This window comes from Cheilinus undulatus, linkage group 9 (assembly GCF_018320785.1).
Source record: "Cheilinus undulatus linkage group 9, ASM1832078v1, whole genome shotgun sequence".
NCBI lineage: Eukaryota > Metazoa > Chordata > Actinopteri > Labriformes > Labridae > Cheilinus > Cheilinus undulatus.
This window is the reverse complement of record NC_054873.1, coordinates 19,363,479-19,385,586: the sequence shown is the minus strand read 5'-3', so window position 1 is coordinate 19,385,586 and position 22,108 is coordinate 19,363,479. Positions and strand designations below refer to the sequence as shown.

The 22,108-nt window shown below is 38.0% G+C and overlaps 1 protein-coding gene across 7 annotated transcripts in view; it reads left to right on the top strand.

Moving 5' to 3' along the window:
- LOC121514781 (pleckstrin homology domain-containing family A member 5-like) overlaps nucleotides 1–20,732 on the top strand; it is a 135,424-nt gene extending 114,692 nt beyond the window's left edge. For 6 of the 7 annotated variants that reach the window (XM_041795094.1, XM_041795093.1, XM_041795091.1 and 3 more), the window contains 13 exons: nucleotides 1,065–1,127; nucleotides 1,216–1,296; nucleotides 3,494–3,643; nucleotides 3,761–3,862; nucleotides 4,415–4,573; nucleotides 7,459–7,579; nucleotides 10,097–10,212; nucleotides 11,506–11,721; nucleotides 11,806–11,967; nucleotides 12,521–12,654; nucleotides 16,285–16,427; nucleotides 16,669–16,768; nucleotides 19,630–20,732. In XM_041795094.1, coding sequence (XP_041651028.1) covers nucleotides 1,065–1,127; nucleotides 1,216–1,296; nucleotides 3,494–3,643; nucleotides 3,761–3,862; nucleotides 4,415–4,573; nucleotides 7,459–7,579; nucleotides 10,097–10,212; nucleotides 11,506–11,721; nucleotides 11,806–11,967; nucleotides 12,521–12,654; nucleotides 16,285–16,427; nucleotides 16,669–16,760 — 1,539 coding nt within the window. In that variant the 3' untranslated portion in view covers nucleotides 16,761–16,768; nucleotides 19,630–20,732. The remainder of the gene's footprint in view (nucleotides 1–1,064; nucleotides 1,128–1,215; nucleotides 1,297–3,493; nucleotides 3,644–3,760; nucleotides 3,863–4,414; nucleotides 4,574–7,458; nucleotides 7,580–10,096; nucleotides 10,213–11,505; nucleotides 11,722–11,805; nucleotides 11,968–12,520; nucleotides 12,655–16,284; nucleotides 16,428–16,668; nucleotides 16,769–19,629) is intronic. The other variant, XM_041795095.1, reaches the window with a different exon arrangement.
- The last annotated feature ends 1,376 nt before the right edge of the window (nucleotides 20,733–22,108 follow it).

Genomic DNA, 22,108 nt, shown 5'->3' with positions numbered 1-22,108 from the left:
TACTGCTGTCTAAAATGCAATGCCTACAAGAGATAGCAACCTCTGCTAATTAAGAAAAGACTTTTGCTTTGTATTTTTCTATCTAATTGATTTAAATTGTGCATTGTTACATCCCTGTTTTAATGTGTTTAACATGGTGCTATCAAACAGAGTTAGAATGATTAAAAGTGTGCTAATTTTCCAATAATCTTCTATTCTGATGATGTTTCAACCCTTAAGAGTTTAAATAAGGTTCTGAAATGGCACTTTTACCTCAAAGATGTTATTTCATTTTAAACCTGATGTTGGAAGAAACACAAAACAACACAGACTGACTCTATTGTCCTTATACTTGTGGACTTAACATGTCTTGCTTTTAGAGTAAGATGAGTGACTGAATTATTTACCTTTATGTGAATTTTCTGGAAACATGGGATCCAATGCAGTTTAAGTATTTCTCCCTGTTTTTCTACTTTGAAATAATCATGTTGATAGAATGCATTGTGATGTAAAGATGGTTGGGTTTTTCTTGTTCTCTTCTTAATGTAAACCAGCTTAAAGAACTACAGTCTCACAATAAACAACTTTTTATGTTACCGTCTGAATTTAAGTAACAACATCTGAGCATCATTAGTGAACCTCAAGTCCTCTGGAGATCTGAGGTTATGTTGTTCTGGGAGTAACTTTAGATCTAATTACAACATATCTGTAGCTGACCACAGCTACCAGAAAACCCATAGAGAAATTAGCTGCAGAATAAGTGCTGAACAAAACACAGTTGGTGGATACAGTTTTTACACTGACCCTACAGTGTAGTAAGCAAGAATGTATTCCAATAAAACCACTGTTTGCCTATGGAGACAAACGCCTGTGGGTGGTGAAACTTGAAGCACTGCAATCTTTGTTTAGACTGGCTGCACTGCCTCTGTCGGTTTGCTAATTTCAGGGAAATATGAGTTTCTACTGAAGGACAAGTCCTGTGGCTCCGTGAGAGAGCCTTGTCATGACACTGCATTAGATCTCCTCATTACAGTGTGTATGTGCATATGCAGAGTCCCTGTGTAACAATGTGTGTTTCTTTGTAGCTGAGTCCAGAAGACTACAGTCAACACGCCTATACATGCATGCCAGAGGAGGTGGACATTGATGTAAGTTCAGTGTTGCACTCTTTGATGACACGATGCTGAGTTTAAGTGTGCGTAATGGGTCGTAACTAACTCGCTGTTTCCCCTGCAGACCAAACTGAGCCGGCTGTGTGAGCAGGATAAACTGGTGAGGACGCAGGAGGAAAAACTTCAGCAGCTGTACAGAGAGAAGGTGACTGAACGTTGGGCATTAGTCAACATTTCTCTTTAACACATGGGCATACAAAAAATAATAATTTAAGGTGTTTAGAACGATGTGGTGCAGAGTGAAAGAAGATAAACTGAAAAGAATGAACAGTTTATACTTTAAACAGCAAGAATATTCTTACTTTAGTTTATATGCACCAATTATTGACGAAAAAGAAAAACAAGCATCTGCTGTAATGCTGGATTGTTTGAAGAAATTGTTCTGAAACATTTAGGAGTTCTCTCTTTAGCCAGAAGTTGCTAGAAGTGTAAGCAACAGCACCAGAAGTTGTAGTAGTAATTTAGTTAATAGACAATTTCAAGTACATTTGATGATTAAAACAACTAGAGCCCTGCACAAGACTCTTTCTTTGTCCTGCTCCCATTACCACCCAATCCCTTGACAAAGTTTCCTCCCTGAATGAAGAAAAACTCTAAGAAAACAAATACAACACTCATCCATGGTGCCACACATGGATGCTTTATGCAAAAAGCCAATTTGCATGGAAAGGGGTGTTTTCTCAACACAATCAGGGGAGCATTAAAGGCTAGACTTGTAAACTTTGACTTTCAACCAAGTCCAGTTGTTTTCTAGCCCTGTCACTTTCTCTCTCATTTATAAATAAAACACCAAGTTGTGTAGTTTCTGTCTTTTAGCGTGTTTGAGCACAAAGGCCATCTCCTCTTTGGCATTGTAGCAGAGTGATCAAATGTGTTATACAGGGGAAGTGACATTATGGGGGATAGGGAGTGGGGTAAACAGAAGTGAAGGTGCAACAATTTTGAATTTTATAGAAAATCTGTACATATTTATGATTTTGTTGTGGCACCAGTTTCAAACCAGTTCACCAAAGAAACCTTCTGAGAGGTATCAAGGATAATTGGAGCAACTGTATGGCGTGCATATTTGCACAGACAGACTGACAGACATCTGCCAATTATAGTACAAAGTTTACAAATGATTCAGCATGAACAGATTTGAACAGTATTTATCTGTCTTTTCAAAATCAATTTTATGCTGGCATATCTAACTGCTGAATCAAAATATGAGATATTTTACAGGGCAGGCGAAGTGATGGTTTAGACAAATTCTAATTTGTTTTCATGGTTAATTGTGAGAGAAAATGTTGGCCTACTAGGTATCTGACACCTAAAGAAGTAATGAAAAAGCATCAGTATCTGCATCTAAATTTTTATGTTAAACATTGGCATTGCCCTAATTTTCACAATCGATGTATCTTTAGTAATAGTTTTCATTTGCAATCTAGTATGGTCTTTGGGTGCATGGGAACGAATCATCATTAAAATACTGATTGGCTAACATTTCTCACTGTCTAATCAGCAGAACAATAACATCTAGTAGCTCAACAACTCAACTAGTTCACAGAATGCAATGAAAAGTACAACTAGTAGGCATGGTGTTTGTTGACCTATGGAATGGGAAAAGCAAGCTTTGACATAATGACATAAGGACAGTGTGCTTTGGCCCACTTTACAATACTGTGAACACAAAACAACCCATGAGATGAATGCAACAATGCATCATTTTATCATCTGAATCAGAGCAATGTAAATGAGCTAAAGGTGTGAAAGCACACTTAGTGCAGCTACTATTAGTAGCTTATAGATAAAGCCTGGTTTGCATATTGAAGTCATTTTTAAAACAGTGCTCTGTTAATTTTTATCACAAAATATTTGAAAAAAAATTAATACCACACAATGATGTAAAGTCCCAAAATGCTAATGGCTTATTAAATGATACTTTTAATCACTGATTAATAGATTACATCTTAACTTAAGTAAGGATTTCAAGCAATAGCTTGTTAAAATACCCAAATTGTCTGTTTTCTTTTACAAATAAAATATATATAATACAAAGTAAACAACAATAGTCCATTAAAATGAGAGATTGACTCAGAAAAAGGGTTAAGTCATGTCCTTGATTTTTTTTTATTTTGTATACCAAAGTCACAAAAGTGTGACTTGTACAAATGCAGATAAGTCACTTTCATAATACCTTTGCGAGACATATTTGAGCTAAAAACAGACTGATGACTCAGAAAAGTTGGTGCGGCTGAATAATCTGCTCTGACTTTGCTGAAGTTCTCTGTTCTGCAAAGGGTACAGTGACAAATTGCATTCTAATGCTGTATGTGTATTTGATATGTGACTTGTTCCCTCAGCACACCCTGGAGACTGCCCTTCTGTCAGCCAGCCAGGAGATAGAGATGGGCTGTGATAACCCTGCTGCCATGCAGAGCGTCATCCAGCAGAGAGATCTACTGCAGAGCGGCCTGCTCAGCACCTGCAGAGAGCTTTCTAGAGTCACAGCCGTGAGTCACACAGTACATACATGCACATTACATAAACTCATGCTGTGAAGTTGGGCTCTCTGGTGCTTATAAATTCGAGTTTTTGTCATTCATAAAGTTTGTTTCTTTCTTAACCAGGAGCTGGAGCGCTCATGGAGGGAGTATGACAAGTTGGAAGGAGATGTGACTCTGGCTAAAAACAACCTACTGGAGCAGCTCGAGGCACTGGGAAGCCCTCAGGTAGGTCCCTTATGGAGATTTGCACTGTTTAAAATCTTTGATGACTGGCATGGTATGGTAATCAGACCGCAGAGGTAGTATGTGTCTGCAGAGCTCTAAAGAAAGATAAAAAGGTGACAGATTACCTTGACCACACCATCAAACCTTTTGTAGACCCTTTTTCAAACAGAGGGGCAAGTAGAGACTATGCTCCAGTGCCCATAGCTGCAGTGTTGAGGGACGTATCAGAGAGATCAAAGTATCATGGTGAGTGATTGATGATAGAGAAGGTCTTAATTAGATCTGTCTTTTATCTTGTCCTTCATCATGACAGAAGTGTAGTGCAGAGAGAAATGTTCAAACACTTGTTCGTGGTTAAGCCGGGGTCAAATCCAATGATGATTCAGAGTAGAGAAGTCAGGGGGGCCATCAGGGAGCCTGGACATTGTCTTCTAAAGTGCCCTTCACTCACAAACAAACCTGTCATCAGTAAGGTGATAATTACAGGAGATCATTACAATCAGGTCAGATTCGGTGATTTGTAAACAACTGTGTTTTTGCCGTGTTTCACAGACCGAGCCTCCAAGCCAGCAACACGTCCGCATCCAGAAAGAACTGTGGGGGATTCAAGATGTGATGGAGGCACTCAGTAAACATAAAGCTCAGAGAAATGCCATTGACGGTGCGAATTATTACGGGTCCAAGAACAACTTCAGCAAGCACAAAAATGAGGTGAGCATCCTTCAGCAGAGACACCAGACCCTCTACTTATGTTGTCACACTTTTTTTTGTTTCTATTCAGTTTTCCTACTGCAGAAAAATCAAGAATTTTGGCAGTTTTTAATGGCATAGGAAATTTGCAAAAGATAAAAGAACGTTCTCAACTCAAGTGTAAAGTCTGCTCTTTTTATACTGTTAGTTGAATTTATTTGGCTTTTAGACTTCTGGTTAGTGTTTGAAAAAAACTACAGATTGACAATTAAATATTAATCTGTGTCCTCCTGTTGCAGCAGTGTGAACTCAGGCTTCAGCAATATTGAAGTTAGGTCTGTTGCAAGCAGTTGCAAATTTCAACTTGTCTCACTGGGAATCTTTGGTCCAAACTGACCTTAAGAAGTTGTTAAATGGATCAGTATTATTTTCATATTCAAAACCTCCTAATTTTTTATCCTGCTTGAGGGAAAATTTGTGTTTCAACAAGGTAAAAATGAGAAACATGTATAGAACACAGGTACATAGACACTGACATTAAAAAATACATTAGATACATAAACACAAGGGCACAGCCACAAAAAGCAGAGAATATATAAAATGTGTTTTTAAGACAAAGTTTATCCTCCTGAGACCTAAGCTTTTGTTTGGAGCGCTGTTTTAATTTCTCCCATTTATCTGGGAACAGTGGGACCTGATAAGACTCAACCTCATCTTTCAGCAGGAAGTAGTTTACTAGTAATAACTTAAAAAAAAAAAAACTCTCCAAAGTTTTAAAGCAAATCTCACCCAAAATTTCCAAACACACTCCCAGAAATGTACAAATAGATTTCTGCCAATTCCATGGAAAATCATGGAAAATTCCCCAAAAACTCCCCCACAGAAATAACAACTTCCAGTCAAACTCCCCAAAATTTACAGTTAAAATCTCCAAATTCAAGTGCCTAAAAATGTCCAAGACCTTAGACCTAAAATTTCTGTCTTTAAAAGACTCCTTAAAGTTTATGGATAAAAAAAAGAAACAAGTTTCAGTTTTAAGACCACACTTAAACATTTAAGAAATTAAGATAAACAAAGAAAAAGACTATAGCTGAGTCAGGTTTGGCCTGAAACTCTGAATACTTGTTCCTCTGTTTGTCAAAGCATTTTTTTTAAAGTGCAGTACAAATAAAGTTATTATTACTATATTATTATTAACTTAATGATGCAAACAGACGATATTTACAGCCAATACAGGCTGTTTTCTATGGCCATAAATATCAGCTGAAATGCTCCTATTTGCCATTATCAATAATTCACTTTTTAAGTTACTACCTGCTGATGCCAGCATCAGGCCGGTAACATCCTGCATCCCTAGTTAGTAGAATACAGCTGTTAGAATATTATACTTCATTTAAGCTTTAGCGGCACGTCTTAGCAGTGTGTGACATAAGTGAGTGTCAGTGTCAAATTCTGCTTTAGTACATTGATTCCTGTTGTAGTGTTCTAGTGTCCTTGTTGCTTGAGATAGCCGAGCAACAAGGACAGAGGGAATTGAAATATGTGACTGAAATATGCTGAGCTCTAACTTTTGTCAACGTAGAAGTTAAATAGTTGGGTCAGAGCTGTCAAATGCTTGTCGATACAAAGCACATTTCTGTTTCTCTGCATTCAGAATGAAAGCACTTGTCATACTCTTTGAGTTGAAAACTGGAATTTACAGGGCAGAGAATTAAATATTTGACTGATGCAGTATGGATGGTGAGTGTGCAATTCTGCATGATGTGGTGTAATATCTGACACATGCTGTTAGGATACAGTGTAAGGAAGGTAAAAAATAATATAAGAAATTCTGGGATATATCAGGAGAATTTGCAACTTAATAGTTCTTGTACATAGTTCACTTACCCAGATTCCCTGTAGTTCACAGATGATGACTAACTTAATCTGAGTGCTCGCTGTCAGCCCTCCTCATAGTCAGTCTGAATGGTGGTATCATCGTGGATGTGTCACTCGCCATGTGACAGTATGTGGAGTTCTCTCTCTGGCTCATCAGTAATTTGGCTGCCCTGTGGGTCGCAGCTACCCTGCACCAGATGGCTGCTGCTCTTAGCGTGCGTGGTGGCACCATGTGTCACCTTGCTTCCTGTCCTGTCATGCCCTGTATAATCCCCAGGAGGAGGACTCGGTACCCCCGCGGCCACCCCTACCCCAGTCCTATGAGCCTAACCCCCCCATGGTGCCCCCCCTGCCCTCTCATGCCGGTGTGCGCACTTCATCCCTCCACAGGCCGGAGGACAGGAAGGCCAATCACAGGAATGGCACGCACAGCGTAAGCTCGTTGACCTCGTGGCTGACCCCGCCCTCAGCTGTCTCATCACACGTCATTGCTCGCTGTGGTGGTTTTCAGTTAAATTTTTTTTGGACATCTCCTGTCTCCTCGGTTGTTTTTGTGAAACATCCTTTGTTTACCTGATGCCATTCTTATATCATTTCATTTTTTTCTTTTTTTTGAAGTTTGATGACTCTTCTCTTGCACATTTATTTTTCTCTTTTTAGTTGAACTGCCATGTCCTTATTTCTGAGTTGAAGTGAAGTCGCTTTGTTTGTGTTTTGTCGTGTTCTCTCTGTGGTTTCAATCTAGGCCATGTCTGAGTTTGAATGTGTTTGCCTGCTGCCTACTTTTTTATTTGGCTGTAAAACTGTTTGTTGACCTCAAACTGCATGGAGAGTTTTCTTGAAGCTTTTTACATTTGTGGTTTTTAGACGGTCCAGTCTTAAAAAAAAATGTTTGCCAATGTTTCTGTGGTAAATGAGGTAGAAAATTGCAACTTATACAGAAAGTTAATGAGCACGTTTGAAATCAATTCCCCATATTGATCCATGCTTTTCTGTATACTTATCAGACATTTTCTTCTTATCACTAGGGCCCAGACTACAGACTCTACAAGAGTGAACCCGAGCTCACAACAGTGACTGAAGTGGATGAGAGCAACGGAGAGGACCGTTCTGAACATCCATCTGAGAGAGAACATTCTGGAAACAAAGGTAAAGGAGAAAGAACAACGTACAACATGCCACTTTTTGTGCAGTTAAAATAAAAAGTTACTGTGTTGATCCTGATGAAAAGAATTTAATCACTGGCTTGATGCAGTTGTACTGTGAGATCTACAGTTCCTATAAAAAGGATTCATCCTCTTGGATGTTTTACCCTCTTATTGATTTTATGAATCAGTCATGGTCAATATAATTAGGCTTTTTTGTAAAAAAAAAAAAAAAACACATTTCTACAAAGTAATATCAATTAAATAAAAATATGTTATGTGAAATAACTGACTTCATAAATATTCACCCCCTTCAACGTAGTGCTAGTAGTCTCACATTTAGTGAAATGGGGATCACCTGAGTTCAGTGAATGTGTCTCAAGTGACTGTAGTGTAAAGGCACCTGTGTCTGGAAGGTCCAGTAACTGGTTAATCAGTATTCCTGGCTACCATTACACAGTGAAGACAAAAGAATGCTCCAAGCAACTCAGTGAAAGGATCATTGAAAAGTATAAGTCAGGGGATGGATGCAAAAAAATCCAAGGCACTGAACATCCCCCAGAGTTCGGTGAAATCCATCATCAAGAAATGGAAAGAATATGGCACATGTGTGAATCTGCCTAGATCAGGCCGTCCTCACAAACTGAGTGACCATGCAAGTAGGAGACCAGTGAGAGAGGCCACCAAGACAACAATGACTACTCTGAAGGAGGTCCAAGCTTCAACAGCTGAGATGGGAGAGTCTCTGCATACAGCAACTGTTGCCTAGGTTCTTCACCAGTCAGAGCTTTATGCGAGAGTGGCAAAGAAAAAGCCACTGTTGAAGAAAACTCATATTAATTCTCAACTAGAGTTCACCAAAACGCATGTGGGAGACTCCGCGGTTAAGTGAAAGAAAGATCTTTGGTCTGATGAGACCAAAATGGTGCTTTTGGCCATCAGACAAGATGCTATGTTTGGTGGACATCTAACACTGTACATCACCACAAACCACACCATCCCCATCACGAAAACTCAGAGCAGCCAAAGCTGCATCTACTAAATACTGACTTGGAGGGGCTGAATATTTATGCAGTCACTTATTTAACATTACATATTTTTTATTTAATTGACATTTCTTTGTAGAAATCTGTTTTCACTTTGACATTATCCCATTAAAGTCTGACAACACAAATTATAGCCAGAAAATTTAAATTTTTTGGGACTGAAATGTTTATTTCACTTTCTACTGAAATCCAAAAAACATCCAAGTTTTCATAAAATTTAACATATATATTTTGTTGTATCTCATTTGAGACATTAGGTGTTTTTGGTAACTGATGATCCACTTGGGGGCATTTTTATCATTTATCAGACTGTATTCAGAAGTTTTTTTTTGTTTGTTTGTTTTTTTTAGTAATTTATGATCATATTGATTAGATAGAGGTATCACACAAGTATGTATCAAATATGACACAGCAGGCTTTAAGGGGTTAAAGATAGTTTGTTATAAAGGTAAAAAAAAATGTTTTCCATAGTAGATTTATTACTATGGATTAAAAGGGTAAAACATCCAAGGTGGTAAACACTTTTTATAGGCACTGTTGTAGACTTTTCTAGCACATAGTTTCCATGGTTACCATGGCATTTACACAGGCATCATTTTGACTTATACCTTTAGAGCAACAATATGCAAATTTTACTTTACTATTTGTTTCCAACTTAAAATAGTAGTTTCAAAGTTGTCTGCAGGGAGAATGGCATTCATCCCCAGCACTATGTTACTTTGGCAGTGGGCTATGGCTGTCTTACAATAGACAGCCCGACTAGGCTTTTCTATGCAGTAAATATCAAAACATCTTTTACTTTCAATTATTACTAATATTTTCAGTTGCATTTTATCTTTCACTGTTTACCATTGTAGCTCTATAGATTTTTCTTGGGTTTAAAGTATATCATTGATGAAACTTCCTATTCAGATTTTATATATGCTCGATTTTGTTTAGAACTTGTGCAAAAATGTATTCCTGTATGTCTGTGGAGTGGAACTCAGAGTAGCCTATCTGCATCTATCTGATCAAACAGCTTGCACAGCATAATCCAGATGTTCTGAAGATGAGTGATTACACTGTAGCTCCAGTCTCTCCGCACTGCTGCACGGTCAATGGTAGAAACCTGACTGTGCTGCTTGTGAAGACTGCAAGAAAATCTGCTGTGTCTGCACAGTGTTCTTACTATCGTGTGTGTTATTTCCATCACCAAACTTGAAGTTCTCACAAATACACATAGGATATTATTCAAAACTGAAGTCAGTATTGCTGTACGTTACAATTATCATACAAATACAAGCTTTTGATAAAGATAATGTGCAGTCCATTTAAGTTAATTATCCGATAACAGTTTTTTTATTAGCTTGTTTAACAATGTGATTCTGCAATATGTTACACTCTTATGTGAACTGATATTACAGGGATGTATAGAAGCATATGCTCTGTCACTGAAGCAGATGGCTGATTTGGCTGTTTTTCATTGCTACCTGCAGGGATGTCCTACCCAGTTGGTATTGTCCCACCCAGAACCAAATCTCCAGTGCCTGACTCATCCTCTATAGCTTCATATGTTACCTTAAGAAAGGGCAAGAGGCCTGATCCAAGGACGGTGAGTCTCTAAGCTTTTAACACTGCTGTGATGTGGGTTTTTAAAAGAAACATTTTAAATTATCTTCAGGTTTTATTCAACCTTTTGGACCAGTGCTTACTGCCAGGATTTGCCATTACAAAGACTTACTTATAGCTGAAAAAAGTTGACACTTTGGAGCACTTACTCCCAACAAGTTACACGTGTAGTCCTTGTCTTTAAGCTTAAAAAACAATAATTACTAGGATTAGTGAATGCTCTTTGCTCTTTCTTGTTATCTTGTTGATATCAGCCTCCCACGGGCAGCAACAAACAGGCCCTCTCTTAATTTTCCTGAGTTGCATTAACTCATCAGTTAATTGTTTGTTTTAAAAATGAAGCTCTTTTTGAAAGCAAACATGTGGCAGAAGAGGCCACTCGTCACATGGGTGGGGGTGTGACTCATGCTCTTAAAGCCAGGCTGTCATAAAATAGATGCCAAGTAAGGTTTATTCAGTTTCCAGCCTCAAACACGATCAACTTTAACATACTCAACATGTCATTAGTGCACCACACTGAAGGGTGTGTCCTGGTTTTAGTGTTTCTGTTTTTGTTTGTGGATATATAACACACATACATATAAACCTCAGTGAACTTTGTTCAACATCAGCTGCACACACATGCTCTCATACATTTAGCCTGTGGTTGCAGGAGTGTGTGTCACAGGCCTATAGAGTTCAGTTTAGGCCTTTGGGTACCAGCATCTTGAACAATCTGGACAGTGAAGGCTCCGTCCTCAGGCTCTGGACTGGATCCAGATCTGCCAGCCCCTCCAGCACCACACCACTGAATGTGAACAACTTCCTCTCAATTCACGTCACATCATCTGTTTCTCCTGCTGAGGCATTAATAAGCCCCCAGCCTGTCTGAATGCACCAAAGCGTGCCAGCAGGAGTGAGCGAGCATGCACAGCAGCCAGTTTTCTCTCTGTGTTTTGACTGCTACTCAATTTATCTCAGAAGTAACATTTACAAGTTTTTTTTAATGTCTCTGTAGTCATTTTCATGTCTCTCATCACTGCAAACTTTGATAAAAGTTGACACAGAATAAAAAGATATGCTACTTGGTTAAGTTCAGAAGTTTCAACTAGACCTTGTATTTACTGCAGCAAAATCTGACCTAACCACACCATGATGTCATGTACTAACACACCCAAATTGCAGTTCTGTGTAGTAAAAATCAGCTAGGATGACATCTGTCTTTTAATATCATTAAGTGCTCTTTGTAGTTTCCTCCTGTGGTTTGATGTCCGTGTTTGTCCTCTCTGGCAAACAGGAGCGTCCACGCAGCGCGGTGGAGCAGCAGCTGTGTGCGGCAGAGAGCGGCCGGCACAGGATGAGCGTGGAGGAGCAGCTGGAAAGAATCAGGCGCCACCAGCAGGGTGCCCTCAGGGAGAAGAAGAAGGGCCTTAGCATCCGTGGTGGCAGCCAGGAGAATACACCTTCTCGCAGTCACTCTTTTAATAAAGAAAACAGCTTGAGAAGCATGCAGGTATTGTGCTTCTGCTGCAGGAACTAAGGCAAAACTCTGGTCTAAAGTGGGCTGAAATTAAAATGTTGTTTTCTCTGTTTTAAGTCACAAATGAAGCGCAGAGATGAGGTGGTCAGCAGTGACATTCAGGAGCTGGAAGCTTCGCTCAGGCAGCAGGAGTTGGTGAGGGAGCAGGAGACGCCTGCAGAGGAGATCGCTCGTCTTAAAGAAGCATCACAGTCTGATGTCTTAAATATGGACCGAGAGGTAACGACCAGCAGTCAAAAGGGCTGATATTATAACAGGAAAGGGAGGGGGAATTCATCATTTCAAGTTTGCTGCATTAACACCAGTGATCTGTGGACCCAGATATGTTCATCATCTCTCACTTTCAACATGATAAGAAAATAAGAAAGCATTATACCAACTTTCTGTTGCAAAACACTGAGCCTAGTCCAAACTGATATTAAAAGCAGGCTGGAAGCCCTACACTTGATTTTTGTTTTTTCCATTGTCTAGATTTCATCTCTTTACAGTTTCTTTTCCCACCAGTCTCAGCATACAGCACAATGTGTCACATTAATGTGTCACTTCTAGTTCTGCATTAAAAGTTTGACCTATTTTTATTCCATACCCAAAATGTTAACAACCTCCATGTAATGAAGGCTATGATGGCTGTAATGACGGTGAGGATCTGTCCTGAGCTTTCTGTTGACAGTTGGCTTCTAGCATTTAGCTTCAACCGTAAATCTCATAGTACTTAGCTTGTATGTGTGAAAGAAGCCACATTAAGTCTCTCTCCTTGTGTTGTTTTTTTTAGCTTGCAGTGCCTGATAAAGTTTTGATTCCTGAGCGTTATGTGGAGTCAGACCCAGAGGAAGCTCTCAGCCCTGAACAGGAGGCTGATAAGCAGAGGAAAGTTGACCGAATCAAAGCTCTTATAGCAAAAAACAGGTAAAGGACAAACCATTCATACATCTAAGAGAACGGTTTCATTATTGAATGGTGCTAATAGTTTGAACAGATCCTTCCTCTTCCAACATAGTCTGCATGCTGTTTACATGCAGATCAGTGCCTTAGGTTTGCAAGAAAAACATGCTCTTATATCAAAGCTGCATTGGCATTTTAATTTAAATGTCAGCCTGTTTAATTGCTTTTAAAGAGATGACTTGTCTGTCCTGAGGTAATTGTGTTTAGTCTGAAACCTTGTTTACCATCTGTCCGATCCTCTGATAATCCAGTGAACTTTTCTTAGATGTCTACCTTAGGAAATTTTCTCATCTGACTCCAATTGCGTAAACATATTGCAGAGGGTCATGTACTGTATAAGCCATTCATAGGGCTCCTTTTGACCTAAAATAGACTGCAGTATGTGCACAACCTCCTGTTTCATTGTTTAATAACATTTAGGAAAGGTTTATACAGATGAAATGCATTTTAATCTGCTTAAAATACTTTAAGAATGTGCTATTTTATTTAAGCAGCATTTAAAGAGAAATTGGATGTTTAAAATGCAAATTATCAGTTCAGAAATTAGATTTCTACTCTTGTTTTTCAAAAATATCCTTCCATTTCCTTTTGTTCAAAAGTCATCCAACAAAATAAAATTGATCTCACAGGATTGAATCTTGGATGGAATCAGGTGCTTCAAAAGAAGGAAAGGATTATGCATAAAATCAGGTAATTTAATCCTGGTTTTAATCAGTATGAAATATAAAAGGTTTGTGTTTTGTCCAAAACTTTCTTGTAGGCTTGGGATTACTTTGATCCAAAAAATAAGGATCCCAGTCCCATCTGAGGGCTCGATTCAGACTGGATAACAGCAACTAAAGATAACTATATAGTAAGATAACAATCAGCCAAAAAAGACTTCATAAGATATTTTTGTGCTAGAATGTTGTTCTTTTTCAGTGATGAAGTTGATAAAGAAAACTAGTTAAGGACAGACTTGTCACCAAATAACATCAGTATTAAACACAAAATAATCTATTTTAGGATGTTTGAGAATCTTTTAGTTTGTGTGAATTACGGTGTGATGTGGACACAGTATATGGTGTGGAGTCTTTTTTTTAAAGAACTGTATACCTGGATTTTTAATCCTTAAATATCTGTCCCTGAATCCTGGTGCTCCTGTTCATTTTTTCTTTGAGTAATCCAAATATAAAGTTAGCTGGATTATGTGATCATTCCTAAAAAAAAATGTCAAAATTTAAATCAGTATGACTTAAACATGGATTGAACAAGAGGGCAACTAGAGAAAAAAAAAGAAACTAAAGCTTTGAACAGCATTATCTGTATTTGTCTTGATCAAAATGTGATAGAACTCTTGTTATGCTCTGTCAGGATCAAGTCATTCATGCAAACAAATTCATTTTAATTGCCTCTTAGTTTGCACTCACAACCTGTAGTGTGCCTGGGCGCGTTTGAGCTTAAAGTCCAGTACATTTGACCAGTGTGAGTGTGTTCCCTGGCCTCTGCATGAAAGGCAAATGAAAGAGCACCAGCATGGGAATGTGACATAACAGTTGAAGACGTGAAATTGTGGTTTTGATCGGCTTCATTTGCGGGACGTCATTTGTAAATCCTGTGGTGTATTTACCTCCAGCTCTCATCTAATGGTTAAAATTGCTCTCGTCATGGTTGAAAAAACATGTTAACTGAACATTTGATACTCATCCAGACACAGGATGTCCTACCACATGAGAGGTCTGTTTGTTTGGTCAAGGAGCAGCACTTAAAGGCTTTGAAATTAGGCACGGAGGCAGCCCAGGTCATGCCGTTTGTAGGAATGTCAGGGGGATTCAGATAGTATGTGGACACGCAGGAGAATAACTGTAGGATTCATATGAGTTCAAAAGTCAGGGTTTCGGCCTAATTCGACAGGACTTTTATAGATACCTCCAACTCCGGCATTATTTTGACAAGAGTGTTAAAGGGTCCATACCAAGGAATTTCACAGGTATTACACAAACCTTCATTAAAGCCTACAAAACAAAAGGTTCAAGAAAGGTTATAGGTGAATTATACAGGTATATAAATGAACTAAGAGGGAACTCTACAGAATATGTAAAAGCCAGATGGGAAAAGGAACTGGGGGTGGCTATTCCCCCTGAGGACTGGACAAATATGATTAACACACAAATTACCACCACAGCCTCACAGTCATGGAGGGATTTTTCATGGAAGAACCTTATCAGATACTTTATAACACCAAAACAAAAATCCAGACAATCCAGTCCTCGATTCAGCTGTTGGAGAGAATGTGGTCATTCTTAGGCAGATCATTCACACATATTCTGGCACTGCCCTGTTCTCAAACCCTTTTTGGAAAATGTTTACACTGTTGTTAGAAAGGTCCTCTGCTTTGGTTTTGAATTTACTTGTTTATTTTTTTATTTAGGAAATATAGACACAAAACTCTCTAGTAATGACAGATACCTCCTCAGAATATTTATGGTAGCAAGCAAAAAGGCCGTAACAAGGCGTTGGCTCTGTAGGGATCCACCCACGATTAGTCAGTGGACAGGTATAGTAAAAAATATCCAGTGCATGGAAAGTCTGACCTTTTCTCTAAGACTGCAGAAAGAAAAATATGATGCTCTCTGGAAGAAATGGGAAACATACCTATCACAAAGCGGTGATAACCTATGCTAATTTTAAAACACATTTTTCAACTGAAACAATGCTGATAATGGGAAAATTTGGACTGACCCACTCGTGTCCCCTTAAGTTCTATAGTTCCTACTGTTTCGCTGAAAAATTTGTGTGCATAATGTGTTTGTAAGCTTAACAGATTTGTGTGGCTTGATATTCAGTTGTATTTTCTTTTCTTCCCTGTTTAAATCTGTCTCCGACAGAGTTGTTTTGTATTCTTTCTTCTTAAAAACTAAAAATAAAGTTATAAAAAAAAAAAAAAAAAGTCAGGGTTTCATTCAGAAAGAGAAGGTCTTGGAACTCTGTGAGCTGAGCAGGCTCCAGATTAGGGGCTCTGGTGAGGGATGACTCTCTGGAATGAACCTCTCTCTCTCTCCACACTGGGCTCTGTCTAGTTAAAGCACTGATACCCAGGTCAGATGAAATAAACAGTGTCAGAACTGATATTGTATAAATGGGTGGCTATTTTACAGCCTTAAACAACAATACTTAATGTATACTTACGGTTAGTCCTTAAGACTTTTAAACTCGTCAGTGGATGCTACTTGTGATGATGTTGCACATGACATATCCGGCCTGGATGCTTTGAGCAAAGACAGGGACTGGGTAGGGGGTCAAATGGCTTTTGGGCTTAAGCACACTGTTAGTACAGATTGTCTACTGTGAGTGCATCCTTAAAGACTATAAATGATCTGTTTTTTCCTTTTATGTAGTTGCTCACATGTAAATTCTTTTTCTATAGAAATGTACGTGAGATTTGAAAGATAAAGTACATTACTCTGTTTAACTTCTTCTAATTTATGAGTTCCCATAGAATAGAAACCATATTTGCAGTATTTCCTATCTTTAGCACATGACTTGGTCCTGAAGGGTTAGATAAAGTTAAACAGTGAATCACAAAGGACGTTTTGTACATGTCTTTGTTCCTAGCATGCAGAATGTTGTTCCTAGTATGGCTCTCAGCCCTGAGGAGGATACCGTGGACGAGGTCACTGTACAGGAGAAGGAGAAGATGATTAATATCTCCTATGAGCTGGCAGCAGAGGCCTCCAAACGCAGCAAGCTGGTAGCAGGTAAGCCTCTGGAGAGGAAAGTGAGCCTTCTTCTCAGAGGTCACTTCTGTTTTATCAAGCTGCAGCTGCTTCCATTGTGCATGTGTTCAGTCATTTATCACTGTCGTAGATTCTTCATTAATTTCATTGATTGTGATTATATCGTGTTGTTTTGTTGTTTAGTCATTAACAGCTAATTTGATTTATTTCTGTTGATTTCCGTGTGCCTGTTTGTTCAACATGTTGCTCTGTTTCATTGCAGTGAAAAGCCTGTCGTCCTCTCCCCCACCCCTTCCACAGTCTCCTAACACCCCCCCTCAACTCACTGATGGGTCTCACTTCATGTGTGTGTAGTAGCACCAGTAAGGGCCTTCATCAGTTTTGTCCATACTCACAATGTTAATGAGTGTTTTAATGTTTAATGTCTAGAAGCATGTCAGCATGAAGACATTGAATGTTTGGAGTTTGCTGTAGAGATATCTTTTTCATAGTGTAGTTTTGCTTGAAGTATTCGTAGACATGTGACTCAAACAGCTGTGTTCATATGCCATTATTCACATTTCACAATTTAAAGACTCCGGTGGCTACAAACAGGCAGTGGCCAGTTTTTTAAGCTGCACCCACACAATCCTGTGCCTTTTAAAACAGGAAGAACTTAGCTATATCTTCTTATATAACTCGTGTAATATATTGCTCTTTTTGACTGTTTAAAATCAGAATATTATTTCTATATGGTATAAAAGAGGCCATAGTTTAAAGTGCTTATCAAATACAACTATTTATTAACTTTGGTCGGGCAGAATATTAGAAAAAGTAATTGAAGAAGAGTCATAGGAATATCTTCAGACACTCATGCTGGTGCCAAAGATATAGTCAAACAGCCAGGGCATATATGGTTTAAAAATATTGAATAAATAAATCAGATTTTATAAAAAAAAAAAAGGAGAACACACCTGCCAGTTTCAGCCACACACAGCCTTCTTCATGGTTTTGAAGTCTCAACAGGTTTTATCTAATGTTGCCATTTAAAAGGTGTATTAACAGCATTATGGTCTGCCATGAATGGGCTTCTTATGCCTTAGGTTGCTGTATGAAGCAAAAATTTTTGTAATTAACCCATGCCAAGTGCTGGATATCAAAACTTGCAAAAACACTGAGTAAAACCATCACCCAATTTGTGTCTCCAAATTCTGAATGAATTCATTTGCAGCTATCTTTGATCACTTAATGGTAAATTCCACCAATTCTAGATCCATGCTTTGTATCTGAGTTACAGCTTGCCAACTTACCTTTGTTTTCTCAGTTGGAAAGCTGAAACAAAATAACCTTAGTAGATGATATAGAGGGATCTATGGATGATTTGTGGGTGCTGCCATCTTAAGGTGGCTGCAGTAACTGTGGCAACAGCTCTAACTGTGACAGCTGCACAGATAGTTGTGTGAGGCAGCTGCTGACAAAGGCACCTTAACCAGATGATCGTAGTAATATCTATATTTGACATCAATTACAAAATCCTGATTAATTAATAGAAGAATGGAGGGAAAACCAGACCATTTGCTACAGATGTTATCAAATACAATGTAATACATATGAATGTATGATATGGCTTAAAGAGTTAGAGGAGATTAACTATGACACTAGTTGCACAGTAAAACACATTTCTTTGGATTTTCATTTATCATGTATGTACAGTACATTCAGAAAGTATTCAGACCCCCTTAAGTTTTCAATATTTTTATTGTTGTAGCCTAATGCTACAGTTGAAAAGTGCATTTCCATTTTCATTAATTTACACTCAGGACCCATCATGGCAAAGTGAAAAATGGATTTTAGAAAATTTATTAAAGATTAAAGATTGATAGAATTTTTTGGAAACTCTGCTTCCACGTGTTTTGCGCTGGTTTTTGCTCTAATAGGCATTTTCAGCTATGAGGCCTTCTATAGAGAGCTGTTCCTTTCCAAATCATGTCCAATCAATTTCATTTACCACAGTTGGACTCAAATTAAGATGCTGAAACATCTCAGCAAAGATTAAGAGAAATGGAAGGCACCAAAGCTAAATTTCAATTTTTACTGCAAAGGGTCTGAATACTTATTTCAGTGTGATTTTTCAGCTTTTTTGTTTTTGATCAATTTGCAAAAAAAATCTAAAATTCTGATTTCATTTTGTCAATTTTGTGCACTGAGTGTAAATCAGTGAGAATAAAAATGAATTAAAATGACAGTTGCATTAGGCTGCAAGATAGCAAAACTGACAAAAGTAAGGGGGTTGGATTACTTTCTGAAAGCTCTATATTTTTTTGTCTCGTCTAAAGCAACTGGTCTGTCATGATTGCATGCAGCTCTCGATGATGCCTGGTGCTCAAGCATTTCCTTAAAATGCATGGTGATGAATGACTTAACATTGTCTACGGGTCATTCAAGGAGAGACTGAGGAAATGACTAGATATAATAATATTTTCCTCTTTAATCACTTGTGAAGATTATCTTAACCCTCTGTGTTGTCAGTGAATCTGTGTAAATTTGTGCTCTCATACAGAGAGACTGGTGTTTTGTGCTCTTTTTCCCCTTAAGTTTAAATTTTTTATGACTGGTAGAGCAGCTGAGAGCTCCACAGGTTCTTCCTCATACCTTCTACATTATTGTCAAAAAAAAAGGGTTCCCAAGAAAGTTGGTATACTCCAGGCTTATGCCCTCTTGGTTAAAAAACACTCACCAGTATTACCTACCCATAATATAGATGTCACTCTGTGGCAGAAGTAACTATTATGTCAAAATAAAAGCACTATTAAATGCTCAAATACCTGAAATAATAACACTAGTGATAACAAACTTAATCCTTAAGTGTCTTCCCCAAACAAAGTATAACAAATAGATCAGTAAATGTATTTTACATTACAAAAAAACACACGTGAATAGCTCCAAAACAAAGTGTCTTTATATAAATGCACTAGATGGAAGTCATTCACATTAATGGATGCTTGCACAGATGTCATCAGTAACAAGTTTTTCATGAAATCACACAAAATACCTTGAAAACACAGAACTTTAAGGCGTCCATGTGTTACTTTATGGCAGCCATGATGAATCACGTTACTAGTGCTGTTGTTTCTCATATATTTGGCCCCTGAGGTAGAACCATGAGTGTTGAGAAATCTGTAGTACTGAATGCAAGGTAGTATTGTGGAGCATAATTTGACCTTTGCCCTTTCTGTACTTGCAGCACAAGCTCTGGCCTCAGTGAAAACCTACACATGAAGGAAGCAGCGTTGGAGGTGTAAAGATGCCTCAGGAGACTTTCACAAGAACATCATCAGCACAAGGCTACGGCTTACAGAGACTAACTGCCACCTTTGAACTCCGGGGTCTCAGCCACTGACTTCTGTATGCTCACTGTGACGTCTTAATCTCTTATGCCACCAAAAAAAAAAAAAAAACTGTGTGTGACATTTCTCTGTTTTTGGGCACCACACTTTTCTCAACCTGGTGAGGCAATACAGCTCTGATACTGTTATTGTTGCAGTTCCATTTTCAGTTTTTACATTTGGCTTTTAAGGTCATTTTGATTATTTATATGGTTTTATTAGGTTCTTGTTTGAATATGGGCCAACTGTATATAGAAAGGAGGCTAACAGACTGAACTAAAGTTACAGGCTCTTATTTCCCAAAGAACGTAAGAACTGCTTTTTACATTTTTATTTCACTTCAGTCTTTTTCAGAGTCACCTGTTTTGTTTTCCAGATATCTTTCACTGACTAGCCATTCATATTTATCTACTGTAAAAAACATTTGTCTATTGGAAAGATGCATAAATAAGAGATATAGATCCCTCTATTATAATGAAAGGAGGAGACACTATTGCTGCAGATTGATCAGAAGATATATGTCATTTCTCCTCTTCCTCAGTTGTAATTATTTAAAAAAGGATCTTCTACAGTCCCTGTCGCATTGTTGCTGACACATATGTGAATGTTTAGGCTTCGGTCCCACTATACTGTCTTTTTTCATTGATGAGAATTATATTTAAACAGAGAGAAGGAAAACTAAGAAGAGTTTGATTCTATTTTATGACATGTTGAAGTCTTTGAACTAAAATGGCAAAGATTAGCACATGTAAAAAGCAATAAAATTCAAATGTTTGTGGTTCCAGGATTAATATTTTTTTTCCTTTGTGTAAAAAGTGTAATTATCAGAGGTTTACTGTGTATATAGTGTACATGGTATAGCAGAATGGGAATATGTATCCATCTTATGGTTACATACTAGATTTGATTTGCAAATGTTCATATTCCATCTGTTTTATATCATGTTAAATAAATGTTGCTGTTCTTAACAAAAGGCTTCTTTGTGGGTTTTTTTTTAATCCACTCGTACAGCCAGCTGTCAGCTGAGCAGGTCATCAGCCATGTAAATCTACTCACCATTCAGTAAAAAATAAATCAATTAATTACTGTATAAATTTTAATGAGGTTTAAGAGGCATATCCTAGACTTCTGCATTATTGAAAATTTATGTGAAAAAAGGACATGTAAGTTAAATTTTTAAGCCCATTAGGAGGAATAAGTCACTATACTAGACACTATAAGACACTATATCATGTCATATAAACAAGTCTGCCAACAGAACTTGCTGGGCCCTTGAAAAATCCAGAGAATGGGCCCTCCTTGGTGATGATTATTGATGATATTAATGCATGTGTGTTGGACCAGTAGCATTGGTGCTAGCAACCTGGCTAACCATAACTTCATTTTGGAGCTGAAATTTTTGTCAAGCTGTTATTGGGTTCTGAAGTTGAATCTATTATGTGCCACTTTCCCCATTTCCCCATTTTCTCATTTATGCCACTTCGAGCCAGGTTTTGCACTGTTTGCACCACTTTGCCACTCTTAAACCAACCTTCAACATTGTATCTGGCCATTTTTGCAACATTTTTGTCACTTTAAACCCATTTCAATACTTTATGACCCCTGTCGCCTCTTTCAACCCATTTTGCCTTTCTATTACCCCTTTTCACAGTTTTTACCTATTTTTGCCGCTTGTTTGCATTCTAGTAAGCGATGTTTGTTTTCCCTACTTTATCTGGCCATTTTTGCAGCACTTTTTCCACTTTAACCCAGTTTTAATATTTTTTCACCCTTTATGCCTCTTTCAACCCATTTTGTGCCACTCTATACCCCCAGTCACCACTTTACCTGCTCATTTTTGCCACTTCTAACCCACGGAGGCCACTTTAAATGCATTTTCAACTATTTAATTATTTTTAGCTTTAAGGTAACTCAGTTCCTTCTACTTTATTTTAGGGCATCTTTACATTTGTGAACATCATGGCTTAGCTATGAAGTCTAACATTACTTTCCAACTGGTTCAGTCAATTTACCTATAAAGATCAACATTATTAAAAAAGGTAATTCTGTTATAAGAAAAGAGGTTCACATTTTGTAAAAGGCTATAATGTACTACTTCATAAATAGATGAAATTCATTTTTGTTGATTAAATAAGTCTTACTATTCCAGTTTTAAAATATGGTTATCACAGATTAACTTTAAATGGACCATGATTTTGCTGACCTCCTCATGGGCCCCCCATTTGGCAGGGCCCTAGGAAGCTCTCCCTTTTATCCCCCTTATGGACGGCCATGGGCACAAACTGAAGTGAATGTGGGCTGAGCTTACTCTGAGTTGAGGTTTAGGCAAGTTTAAAT